The sequence below is a fragment of the Anas acuta genome, chromosome 12, assembly GCF_963932015.1.
Source record: "Anas acuta chromosome 12, bAnaAcu1.1, whole genome shotgun sequence".
NCBI classification, from domain to species: domain Eukaryota; kingdom Metazoa; phylum Chordata; class Aves; order Anseriformes; family Anatidae; genus Anas; species Anas acuta.
In genome coordinates, this window is record NC_088990.1 from 3,423,129 (window position 1) to 3,436,869 (window position 13,741).

A 13,741-nucleotide genomic window follows, 5' to 3' on the forward strand; every position below is an offset into this window, starting at 1 on the left:
AGAAATGACACTTACTTCAAGCTGGAAGAGCCCCAGTGGAACTTCTTTTAGCGAGTTCTCAGAAAAATCCAGTTCTCTGAGGTGATTTTTCCAGAAAACAGTGAATGCGTCAGGTAGGAATTCCAGTAAGTTTCTAGATGCTTTGCAACATTTCTGGAAAACATAAAAGAAAAAAAAAACACCCAAAGAGTGGTAATTATCTCTTTAGAAAATCAGGCAGGTCAGATGTCATGCATTTAAGGCATTAACACACTCATTCCAGGCTACTTCTTCAGATATTTTGATCTAGATAAGCTATTGCACATGCAGGCACAGAGTATTTGCTGAGCAGATGCATTCACTTAATTGATGGGCAAATCCTTTGTTGGGCTAAAACTATTTCAAAAGTTATTTTGAAAACCCATCTCCATTTGCTTTTCAATCATAAACAAACACTGTGCCAAATAATACTGTTCTCCTGCTATCCACAGGGTCTTGTCGTTAACTTTTCCTGTAGTAATAATGAATAAAGTGACAGTAACGTGCAGGTATGGATGCCTCATTTATCCATGGGCTTGGGCAAAGTTAGCTTTGAACAAAGGCTGACTGTTCTATAAAAACCTTTTTAGCCTAAGACATCTGACAGCTTTGTAAGCATCACAGCATAGATTTTGCACTGTTTCAACAGCTTTTACAGCCTGTGACTCTGACAGAGCAGTTTGACTTACCAAGGGGCAGGCCCAGGGATCTGGAAACACTTTCAGCTGATTTCTGGAAACATTCAGTATGTTTAGGGACTTGAAGCAGTATAGAAAAACCGTTGGAAGTTCCACCAACCTGTTGTCAGAGACGTCAAACTCCTGCAGCTTCCTTAAGCCAATCCAATTAGTTGCTGGAAAACACAAAGCATTGCAGGCTTGGTGTAAGCATGAGAGCAGTCTCATCCAGCCAGATGATGAATACTCGCTAGACAAGAGCCAAAAGATATCATGAGGGATAAAAAATAAACAGGCATTTCATGTTCTTTGGACAAAGACTTGAGAGATGCTAAGCATCTGTAGCTAATACTGGCTTTAAGTCATTATTATAACAGTTTGGGGTTCTCCTCTACAAATCAGGCCTTGAAATGCAAGCATAACAAGGGACTGCACGTACTGTTTTCCTCGTCAAATAACTTCTCCATATGGTTTTTGGCAGCGATGAGTTTTTTAAGGTTTTTAAGATGTAGGAATCCAGAAGGGAGAGTAGAGAGCCTGTTGCTGGATACATCGACCTCGAGCAACCTGTGATTACAGAAATTACTCAGTCAGGCATCAATAAAATGCTAGCAAAAACTCCAGTTGCCAAAGACTTCCAGCACACACACCTTGTACATATAATTTCGTCGGATGACTGTACGCTGGGTAACTCCGTCAGCTGATTGTCAGCCAGGCTGAGCTTCCTGAGGTTTATCAGGCCCCATGGGATCACGGATGGAAGGGAGACCAGGCAGTTGGCAGACAAATCAAGCTCCGTTATCTGACAGGAAATATCAATCAGCCAGTCCAGATCCACCCAGGGCAGTTTGAGGTTTGACCAGTTCACACACAAAGCCTGCATATTTCAGAGAAGAAAAAAAAAAAAGAAGGGAAAACCACATTAGTAAAAGCCCTCTTGCTTGATTGCTCTGGGCCCGTTGCACCGCTGGGAATCTGGCAGATCAGAGCCCAGGCATAAACATTTTGCTCACTTTCCAATCTGCTTCTAGGAATTGAACTGACTCAGAGATGAAATCATGCCTGGATATCAGCAGCCCGCACTATATAGCTGCTCCATGACTTCACTCCCAAGACCACGACCAAGCGCAGGCAGAGGACCAGGCCTTCTCTGCCTGTCCAACACTAGCTCTGGTCTGCCCCATGGAGGGTGAGCTGCCTTTGCCCAAAATCACCCCTCTCAGCTCCAGGGGAAGCCCTGTGGAGCAGCCAGCATCTGAAAAGCTTGTGGGTCTCTGTTAAGAGGGCATGGATAGGTCTGTGAGTGTGATGATGACTTCTCATGAGGATGCCTGTTGCTGGAATAATTAATATATACCTGGGCACCACTCCTCCATCATAAACCTTCCAGCAACAGCAGCCCAGCACTGTTCTGGGAAGGTTTAGGTTTAGGGTTAGATGTTGAAAAGCAACATCTGGGACAGGCAGGGAAAGGCAAACACCCTCCTGTAAAGCATTTCTCAACATTACAAGTCTGTTCAGTATAATTCAGGAAGATACTTTATTATCTGAGAGGGATGATTTTGGCAGTCACCTCCTTTCTAGATAATATTTTGCTGCTTTTGACAGTTATATGAGGAAGCCATTTTATCCCCTTTGGGAAAATAAATAAATAAAAAAAATAAAACAGAAGTTGTGGGTGGCAAAACTACTTATTTCAGGTTCCAGCTCAGACAGAAGAAAACACAAACACATAATGGCCATTAATGCAGGGAAACAACCCAAGGCTTCACTTTCAAAATCTCTTCATTGCCTTCCAATGAGATCTACAATGCAAAATACTCATTTTAAATCCGCTAGTCCCAAAATGTTTTCATAAACTCAGTGGTTTTGACACAACTCATTCCTAAAACAGCCTCAGTGAACTGATCATTAATTCACCACCAGGAGGCAGCAAGAACCTGACAGCAAGTTTAATTTGCTTTTCAATTTCAAGTATTTAGCATTTGAGATTTTTAACTCCGAAATTAAAATTAAAATTAAAAGGAATACATTTGGGGAAGGGAGAAGAAAAAGGAAACAAAGGTCCAACTCAAATGCTTATTTGAGACTCAGAAATCCAAGTAATGGAGACAGCACAGGTAAATATGCAGGAGGATGGAGTAAGTTGCACTTTTTAGAAACTAATAACAATCATATTTAGTGCTTTTCAAATGTTCACTAGCAAATCCTCAGGACAGCCCAACAAATATGAATGGAAATATTATGTCCATGGTATCACTGGGGAAACCAAGGCAGAGAGAACAAGCTGTCTAAAGCCACATTCACCATCGTGCCACAAGGCATCCCACACACAACACACCAAGCTAACTGCAACAGGAAATCAAATTACGCAGACTTACAGAGTTACCCTGAACCAAACAAATTCTGCTTTACTGTTAGCTTTTCCAAGCCTGAATATTTAACAGCTTTTTCACTTACAAAATCTTGTTTTCAACTCTGTACGCAATTTTCTCTCAGCTGTAACAGCCCAGCATGTTTACTTCACTGGACAGCAATCAGTTGGGATTTAGGACATAAAGTTATTCCTAGCTACCCTGTGCTAGGATGTGGTACTGATGCTAACAGACTAGAAGATTTTTCTGGCATGAGAAAACCTCACCAGGGAAGAGCATGTTTGTTCTGATACACTTGACTAGTTCTTCCTAGTGCTTTGAATTACCCCAAGAACTCCAAACCCCGGTAATGCAGAAAGCCACTTCTACACTACAAAGCCCTCAAGTGGTACTGATACCTGTCCAGACACTTCTGAGCATGTTCAGAGCACTTCTAACCCTATTATTCTGTATTTTAGAGAATTTTCAGCTGGTTTAGCTCCCAGGTGACCAAAGGTGACCAAAACCAGACTTACAATGGTACTGATGCAAGTGGAGGGAGGAACACATTGGTGGGGAGAGGAAGGAGGCAGCATCACTGTAGTTCCATCCTACATCAGTTAAAATTGTCCCTAATAGAAATACAGCTTAATCAGCAAGGAAATTCTCCTACTGATGCAGGTTATACCATATTGCAGTTTGTAGTGATGCCAGCAAAACGCTTATGCCAAGACAATTACATCTCCACCACGACTTCTGCTGGAACAGAAACAAACCCATCACAGTCCTACCTAACAGCGCTGGGTAAAATCACACGCTCTGCATTAGCAAAATCACACACCACAAACCTCCCGCTCTCAGAAAGAGTTCAGAAAGGGCCCAATACCCTACTAAATGTGTGCCATGTTGATTTTTGAATAGGATTTTTTTTGGGGGTAGGATTTTTTAATAGACCTCTTCAGGCTAGAAGAGAAAGGTGTAAAGACCCCGGTATGGAAATCCGAATGCAAGCACAGCTTGCCTAGGCATGTGAGAAATGTTTTAACAGGGAATTAGCCATTTTAACAACCTCGGCTGGCAGTGAGTATTCCATTCTGTTCCTTCCTATCCAAGAATGCAGACTTTTTTTTTTTTTTTTTTGTCAAAAGCTATGGTGAGATTCAGCCAAAAATGGGTGTGGGGATTAAACCACAATAAGTAGGGGAAAATCCAAGCTTTTAGGCAGCAGTTCCAGACATCTCCATGGTCCAAAAACAACTGCTGCCAAGTAAGGGTCTTCCCATTTACCCGTATCATCATCAAGACACTGGGTCTGCAACAGAGCTTTAACTGCTAACACAGCAGTGCAGGACACAGAAAGGTGGATTTGTCTCACAATCTCTATTGGAACCATCATTTATCTCCTATAACCATCACAAATATACTGTTCAGAGGGAGACTGAACTTCAGAAGTGGAGGAACTATTCACGCATTTCCCCTATTCATGCAGAAGCAATAAAATGCAGAATTACAGACAAAAGTCAGGGTGAATATTCCATTCCAGAGGATATCCGCAGGTCCTTCAGTCAGCACAGGGTGCATATATCCATGTAGGGCTACGAATTTCTGGCAGTAATTGGAACAAAGGCCTTGAGCTGGCTTGCTCATTTGGTTTCCACCTCGCAGCAGAAAGCAGGCTCTTTGTGTTGAGTTCCTGAATTCAGACTCCAGAGCCTCAAATTTCCTGTGCAACACCAGTCACTGGCTCAAGTTACCCAGGCTCTGCTTGCCAGTCCGTATAATAGGAACATTGCCCCTTCTCCTAGGGGAGCAAGGAGGAAAAACCTACTACACACCCCAACTCCCAAATTTCCCCTTTTTCTTGCTTAAACTATTCTCAGCAAAGCTGCAAGAAAATAAATCAGAAGAAAGAACTGTTGGCATTTATCCTCTCCCTCTGTTCCTGCTCTGTTTCAAATGGATGCTCCCTACAGCATCCTGGGCCATACAGGCCCAGGCTCTTATTTCAGAACAAAAAAGAATTTGTCCTTGAGCAGCCCAACTAACCGCAGTGATATTAAGATACACAGCCTGCTTTGAGCAGGTTCATACAGGACCATGAGCCTCTGCCGCTTCTCAGATATTCATCTTTGATACTTATCTCAACTTTTATTTAGATTATCACATGTCATTTACCTCAAAAATGCAGAGCCCTGGCCTCGGGGTATTTCATGCGATAGAAAGCTAACTGCAGAATTCGGATAGTGACTTCTAAAACCTCAGACAACACGGTGAAATCCAACCCACTGCAGGGCAGCTTTTCAAATCTGAGCAATAAGCACCTTGTGCTCAGCCCTCCTCTTTCTCCTCCTGCTTGGAGCCCGGCTGTGACAGCGTCTCTTCTGCATGAGTACCGCAGACTGGAGGGCCAGCTACGCCCCTAAGCAAGGGCTGCAATGAGATAGGGACTAGAAGGAAGTTAAGGGACTAGAAATTGTGCAGAAGCAAGAAACCCCACTGTTTTGGGGCAATGAACTCCAAATACAAAGGAAGTATTAACTTGAATTTATGACAGTTTGGTAAGGGGATTGTTGTGCCTTTCTCCTAACTGGCACCATGGGCCCCAAGAGAATTTCACTCTTGCTGGAGGCAGGATATTCAGAGGATGGTGATCTAATTACTTCATCGATAACGCTGCTGCAAACCCTGGGCAGAACTGCTGCAGATTTCTGTATCGATGGTGATGTAACTGAGATTAGCCAGGCAGTGGGTAGAGAAATCAGAGGAGGTTCACACACATATACATAACATTTGTATGCAAGAAATCCTAGCAAAGCACTTCCTGGGAAAATGCAGCAGTTTAATCTCTTTTCCAGTCCATGATGGAACACACACACAAAAAAAATCAAATGCTGCACACACTGGAAAGTTAAATATTTCCATGCTTACAACACACCTATCAAAGTCTGGAATCTGTGCCTAGCCATCTTACTGCAGGGGGTACTTTTGGCATTTGCTACCTGTTCCTGTAAAAATGGAGCACTTCCTCTGCTAAGAAAGACAGTGGCTTGGTATAGGGTTAAATATACACCAGAAAAAAAAAAAAAAAAAAGAAGAAGAAAAAAGGAGAAACAGGTATTAGAAAAATGAGATGTAACTCCTCTTGCCTCAGGAAGGGCAGCACTGTACACACCACAACAGCAGCCTGGAAGGCATGGCAGCCAACCCGGGCTCTCCAACCACATTTTATGCATAGTTGGTAGCGTTTGCTGCTGTGAAATCGACTGGAGGTCAACTGAGCAGTGTTTTCACTCAGAGATAGCACAGATGGGACGAGTCCTGCTGAAATTCTGGGCTCGTTCTGAAATGATCCCTGCTTGGCCTGCTCTGTCCAAGAGGAGAACTTCTGACATCGAGCTGGCTGCCAGACCCATCGCCGCCTCTGCACAATCCTCTTCTGCTTCCTAACGGTGAAAAATACATCACAGGGCTTACTCAGGAAGACTGACGCTCACCAACTTTATCGGTTATGAAGAAAGCACTGAGGAAGCTTGTTTGCAACTGTCACAAAGTCTTGTTTTAAAAAATTATAAAAGGTGCATGACTGTCACTTCCCATAGACCTGAGCTCGGCAGACAAACTAGGACAAATCTTCCTGAATTTGGCCCAGGCTGCCAAGATTATTTCAAAGAGAAAACCTTGAATATGTAACATAATAAAAATAAACAGCCAATTGAAGAATCAAGGTCAAGTTTCTGAGTGTTTTTTTCTATTTTTTTTCTCTTTTTCTTTTTTTTTTTTTTTTAAACCAGGCTCCTCTGGCAATTAGCTGATGTTTTAAGACTTCTCTCTTCTTTGCTCAGGGTGTGACAAGAGCAAGGCTGAGTCATTTTTTACAGCAGCTAAGTTAAAAATTGCCAGCAAGTTCACATGGAAAACAGACTTCTTCCCTGTGATTCAGACACTTATTCCAAAGTTTATTCAAGCTGAATTATCTAGTTAGTTGGATTTTTTTCCCCTTATAAACAGGCATGGAGTTTTATCAACTGTTATTCAGGAACATTTTAGCTTCCTTTTGTTCACCTTTCAATGAAACAACAAACGGTTCTCAATCTTATGATTGAACCTAATGAAGTCAAGCTCACATATGTGGACTGCAGCTCCTACCATTCGCAATGTTGTCTGGAATCCAGTGAGACAGGATGTTGGCAGGAAAACAGAGAATGGAGAAGCTCAGAATGCTCTGAAACCCTCTCTGCTTATTTTTACTTAACACCAAAGAAGAATCAACACCCCACAATGTTACAAGCTGAGCAAACAGATACTCAACTGGCAATGGGATTCATGCAGTCAGAGCCTGGATCGAAAATTTTACCTTAACATTTTTTACCACACAATTTTTATGACCCAATGAAAACTGTAACTGTTGAAAATTCGGGGCTCTGATGCTCCTATTTAACCTCAGTTAATCTATACTCTGAAGGGAAAAATGAAAGATGCCTGATAACTAAATTGCTGAATAGCTGTACAAATAATACGAACTACTACATGCTGCCCTACAAAGCAGCTGTGAGACATTTATCAGTTCTGAATAAAGGAGACTTGAACAGAGATTAAGAGAATATCCTTGTTCCACAAAGATACAGGATAGCCATGAAATGTAGTAAAGCCTCACATGAAAACAATGCCACTTGTCTGTGGATCATTACCACGTATTAAGCTTTCCAACAGCTGCGAGATACAAGGAACTTAAATCTCCACGTTTCACAGTGGGAGAAATAAATGCAAACAGATTAACAAAATTGTCAAAATGCTGCTAATGACTAAGTAGTGAACAAGCTCTTGTCAACTTAAAAAGGCTTTAATTGCTTTTTGTGGGACAAGTGCAGTTAAACTGATATGGACTGATCACACATGACACTCACCATGCTGCTCCAGAAAGACAGAGATGTCCTTACTGAGTGGGACAGTAAAGGTTACCAGCCATCTTTTGCTGATGAGGATTTGAAGCTAGGAGGAACATTTATTGAACAGATGTGAGCTTGCTCTACCTGTGCTCCAGTTAGCCAAAAGCCACATGAGCCCATTTGTACGTGCTGTATCTGAGCTAACAGACCCAGGGGAGGAGGAAGGTTTATGTGCTCAGCTCTGTGCCATGCTGACTCTCTTGGCTAGCACAGGGCTTGTGGTGTTACCCCACACCAGGATGTACTACAGGAGCCTAAATGAAGTGATTTGCCAGGGGTGGCAGAGGAAGCCCATGTTTGTGTTTATTTCTCTCTAAGATTTTGAGCAAAAGCCAAAAATTCCTTTCCACAGCGTAAGCCTGATTCACATGCTGATGTTAAAATGGCCAAGTGGAAGGTATCACGCACAGCACCTTGCACAATGACACCATTTAAAGGCCTCATGTTTTACACCTTGCAATTCAGCACTGGCATGAAAGCACTTTCACGGCTTGTTCTCTAAATGGGTAGAGAACCACGAGGATCTTAGCTAAGAAGAATCACCAGCCACATGGTACGCAAATATAAATTATTAAAGTGATGTTCCTTTCAAAGAACATTTCTTCAGACAGATAAATGGCTACTTACTGTTTTTGTTGGAGCACTGCCTGGTAAAGGACTTGTCTCAATGAAATACTTCCTCAGAAGGTGTTTGCTGGATTCAGGACTGTCCATCAGGATGTAGGAACAAAAGAAAGCTCCATTCCGTAATAAGAACACAGCTACATCTTCATTCCCTTTAGAGAAAAGGCAGATTGTCTGTTCTCTTCTTCTCATGTAAGTGAATCAACAAGGACCTGAACAGAAATCCTGGGAAATAACCACTTCTGAAAAAAATCATGGGGGTGTGCAAAAAGGGAACTGAACCATGTAAAAACTGTTTCTTCCAGTGGTAGGATTCAGTTTAGTCAAACCGAGACAGCAAAGACACTCTGTAAAAGCACTGGCCCAAACTCTACTTCTTTTTCTCTGTTTCCCTCCCCTCACCCCAGCTTATTAAACAATACACACAGCTTATTAAACAATACACACAGCTGTGCTTTGAAGTGTAAATTATTTAGCCTAAATCAAGCTGTGTGCCATAGTGTCCATAACAATAATGCTTTTACTTGCAAGGTTTCTATTTTTGGAGGGCCTTTTCCCTAGGAGTTTGAAATTAAAGAGGAAAGTTCAGCCTCTCAGCATTTACAGTAACCTAACTTAGGAAGGCCTTGACTAAAATTTGGCTAAGACAAAAGATTCAGAGCCAATTCTGTCTTAATTTATCTCACTGGAAATCCAGAACAATCCCAGGAAGCCAGCCCACACTAACACATTCCCAGAATGGAACAACTCAGCCCATTCTTTGAAAGACACTGCAGAACAAGGACAAGGCTTCAAAGCATGCAAATACATACCTGCCTTTATAGCAGCATAGAGGGGCAACCGTATAAGAACTGGAAACTCATTCCTCCTGACGGCGCAGCTCTCTGGGTCAGCACTGTATGCACGAATGAGGAGTTTCACTATGTCCAAGTGTCCCTGCTGGCAGGCGATGGCCAGCATCCAGTTCAGGAGTTGTTGGCAAGTCCTGGGATCTACCAGAAAGACAGGGTGTTTGACAGTTGATGCCACTGGACTGTGATGTGCAAGACTCATCCATAAATAGTAGATATGGAAAGGGTATAAGATGAAGCCCTTGATGACAAGGAAGCAGACTGTACTGTAAGAGTTTAAGTGTTAGAGAACAGCCCTAGGTGGGTGAGGCACAGACTTTAGATCTGAGCAGAGCGCTACCTGCTTCATTTAACTGGTTGTTACCTACACAGCTAATGGGCAAACTTTTTTGGCTGGCCCTGATTTAATCACGCATAAACTGGCAACAGTGGAAGGTTTCCAGGATGTCTACTGGGGTGCCAGTAAAGAAGTCAAACATCTAATCCCAGGCAGAGGTTGCAAGGGTTGCCCAACGCTGTGCATCCAGAGACAAGGGACTTGATTCAATTTACATTGGATCCAAACAGGATCCTGAGCTGGGCCACAGCTGTAACACAAGTTCACACCGAGCCAGGGAGAATCACTGCGCTGCGTTAGCCAAGGAAGTGCTCCCGGCACAGGATACACATGCAATTTATTCCCAAGCCCTGTGATTGGTGTATATGTAATTTCACAGTGAGACCAGTGGAAAGTCCTGCATAAAAACGTCTGGATGTTGCAGTTTTTACAGAGCACCTATAAACACAATCCCCCAAAGCAAAGGCTTAAGGGAATTTGGTCAGTCTGAAACTGATTTAAGTTTCCAGCAAATACTTAATTCACTTTTTATTACTGAGACTATTATTATATTAATATAATTTAACATTGCTACTGGATTATACACACAGCCTTGTCAGCCTCCTTTCTGGCTGAAGGAGATACTAGGTTTAATCACATCTCTCAAACTTGAAAGTTTAAAAGTAAAGTTTAAAAATAAAATGTAAATACAATATAATGATAATTCAAGGTAAGGAATTCCCCTGCAAGTCAAATCAAAATGCCAACAGGAGAGCACAGAACATGCTGCCAGCTGTGCACCCAAGCTGTTACTCGCCAGGCAGTCATGTTGCACTCTTACTCCCAGCAAAACCGTGTCTGCAGAATCAGCAGAGTGCGATGATGCTGCTTCCTGAAAATCCCCTGATTTCTCTGTGGGATCTGGGACATTATCCAGTTGTGAGGGCTGATGGGAATGAATTGTCTAAATGGCATCTTCCTTTGCTTCTGAACTGCAAACATGGAATATTTTTATTCATGTATTTTTCCTCCCATGGGGGAATTTTTCTTAAAACACAGAGGAGATTAGATCCCTCCGTGCATTTTCCCATGATTGAGTTCCCTCCCCTTTTAAGGGAAAAAATAAACAAATAACACAAAAAAGCCTGCTTGAAGCTATACCAAACAGCTACTGAAAAGCCTGATGAAATGTAGAGGCAACCTGATAGGCTTACCATGCAGGGAATCCAGCAGCTCTTTCACAACATCCTTATGTCCAAAATATGCAGCCACCACAGCAGCATTGTCATCATTAGGTTCTGTAGGTAACACCACTAATGCTTCCTTCAGTAAATACCTCACTGCATACAGATCTCCATACGCTGCTGCAATACCTAAAAGCTGACACTGGTGAAGAAAACACAGCAAAATAAACTCTCTGATTTTTCTTTGCCTCTGTGTAAAGGGAGCAAACAAAGAAAGACAGCATTTCTAGAGTAATGTATTTATTTCTGCTGAAGCAAGCGCTTACAAACTGTCACAGTGGTTAACTGAGAACATCATAAACACTAGTAGCCATTATAATCACTGTTGATATATTAAGTAATTAGATTAATTTGCTGGTTTTGCTTAATAGTTTTCTGTATGACTTTACTGCAGAAGTGCCCAAGGCACTGAACGGTGACCGTAAAACAATTTTTCACAGACCAACAGAAACAGCATTTTTGTGCTCTGCCAAGAGGTGCAGTATTTCATGTTTTGTAGGCGGCTGACTGGACTTCACGCTCCGGTACTCTCCCAACACACCAAGGTAAGCCTGTCCTACAAGCTGGCTCAAAACAAAGGCTCTGAAGACACAACAGTACAGAAGCTGGCACAAAGGTACAGCTCCAAACACACGCAGCAACATCTTCCCAGTGGGCCCTCAACCATCTTTGGAATGACAGGGAAATAAGTTTTTTTTTGCTAGGTCTATAAACTGCTTCTTTTTGAGGGGGAAAGATGCACTTCTCTCTTTTAGAGACCGCAGCATCAGCACCCCTCCTTGCACAGCCTTGAGAGGAGAGAGCCAGGGACCACCCAAGTAACTGCTCTCTAAGCTGATGCATCTGCCAGCTGTGCTGTGTCCTTTGCTCTGTGACATTACCCAGACCTGTTCTGGCTCTACACAGGCTGCATTTACTCAGTGGGGATCTTCTGGATGGTACAAAGACTCAGGCAAGGAGCTTAGGGTGAAAGAGACTAATGTGGTGTTTGGAGAAGAAAAAAAAAGATGTAATTCTGGCTGATTCAACAGAGATTGTGACGTGTTCTCTCATCTAAAAACATACATGAATTCTAAAACACTGTCACAGACCTTCACCTTCAGGCAGATATATGCTGTGAAGAGTACTGCACACACAGTTAATGAAGACAGGGCCAGGAGCACAATTAGTATAACGTGTCTGTATCAGCTAAGAATCTTGCACAGTGTTTCTACTTTTAATACAAGTTTTGCTGATTACTGGAAATGGAGCAAAACCTCTTCAGTAACCATCCTCCTAAGCCACCAGGAGCTATGTTACATCGGTCTGCCATACTGAGATTTTAAGGTTTTCTGTTTTGTGTGTACTTACTGAACACAGGTCTGAGTTCCACACTAAAGCAGCTTTCAGCCCTTGTTAGTATTTCAGGGGTTGTGCCTGCACTCCACCACTAGCCCAAAAACCTAAGGTGCTGTGCACACTTTTAGATCAAGTGATGTGTACAACCTGCAGCGCAGGTAGCTGGAGGTCAGTGCCATTCTCAGGTGGCAACACAGCTCCTGAATCCCTGAATCAGAGCGGGCTTGTGTTTGGAGAGCAGGCAGAAGAGCCCAGGACTCTCTGCATCTGACAAGGCCTACACACCCACACATACCCCAACAAACTGGCAGTCTGGCGTGCAACACTGACCCCAGTAAAGCCAGCAGGGGTTTCACCATCCACTTCAGTGTCGACAGGATTTCTCCCCTGTGGTTCCAGCCCTTGATGCTGTTCCCATGTACACTTTTCCCTGTGGTCTGTCTCATCTTTCTGAGCATTGTTTTCAAGGGCAAATACTGTCCCTGAGCACATTCCTGAAGTGCCCCACACAACCAGACACGTCTGGGACCCTGTAGCACCAGTGTGACACACATAACTGAACAGATTGTCTGCACGAGGAGCAGTGGAAGACAGCAGCTCACCATTTAAGGGTTTCTTTCCCAAAAACATTTGAGAAAGAGGAGTAATCTAATCCTACCTTTTCCACTTGCAGTGCCGTCTCCTCACATGACAATTTAATCAACTCTTGGGCTTTAGTGGTGTCTCCAGCTTTGTAAGCAGCCTGAATGCTTTCTGTAACGGGTGTCTGAATTATGGAGACTTCGCCGACTGTGGACTGCTTGCCACCCATGTCCACAGTTCCTGCAGCAAAAATAGAAAACAGGTGTCAGGAAGAAGTCCCTCTTTATTACTCAAGTACTGCTGCAACATCAAGGCACCCTGGCAACACAAAGTGGTGAGTTATTAACAGCAAAATATTTACTGCATACAATTGAATAAAAAAGAGGAAAAAATGTCAACGCTAAATTTTCTGATATAGGAAAGTGATAATAAAGTACTTTCCAGCAGGGACGTGAAAGTGAAAGGGACAACAAGTTCCCCAGTTGTTCCCAGAGGTGGTTTCCAAAGGAAGGTGTGAAAAAAGCTCACACAGACACGGATACATAGGCTCTGCTGCAACCTGCCATGCTTGGCCCCTGGCTACAGGAAAACAGGGAAAAAATTGCTTATTTGCAATTGGTTAAAGTCCTAAAAGCCCAAAGGTTTTCACAAGTAAACAAGGATTATTTTTTTTTTAATAATATCTATCTATATATTAAATAGACACACATGTAATTCAGGGGCTAGTTTAATGCAGTCTGGAGAAAGAAGTAAATTTGGACCAATCTATAACCGTCAGTAAATATCTTTGA

At 42.7% G+C, this 13,741-nt stretch overlaps 1 protein-coding gene across 4 annotated transcripts in view; it reads right to left on the reverse strand.

Moving 5' to 3' along the window:
- The window catches only part of LRRK1 (leucine rich repeat kinase 1), a 75,471-nt gene that overhangs the window by 42,817 nt on the left and 18,913 nt on the right, over window positions 1–13,741 (reverse strand). For all 4 annotated transcript variants that reach the window (XM_068696171.1, XM_068696173.1, XM_068696174.1 and 1 more), the window contains 8 exons: window positions 13,027–13,190; window positions 11,001–11,172; window positions 9,432–9,611; window positions 8,623–8,771; window positions 1,346–1,572; window positions 1,135–1,262; window positions 708–871; window positions 16–153 (listed from right to left, as the gene is read on the reverse strand). In XM_068696171.1, the coding sequence (XP_068552272.1) occupies window positions 16–153; window positions 708–871; window positions 1,135–1,262; window positions 1,346–1,572; window positions 8,623–8,771; window positions 9,432–9,611; window positions 11,001–11,172; window positions 13,027–13,190 (1,322 nt within the window). The remainder of the gene's footprint in view (window positions 1–15; window positions 154–707; window positions 872–1,134; window positions 1,263–1,345; window positions 1,573–8,622; window positions 8,772–9,431; window positions 9,612–11,000; window positions 11,173–13,026; window positions 13,191–13,741) is intronic.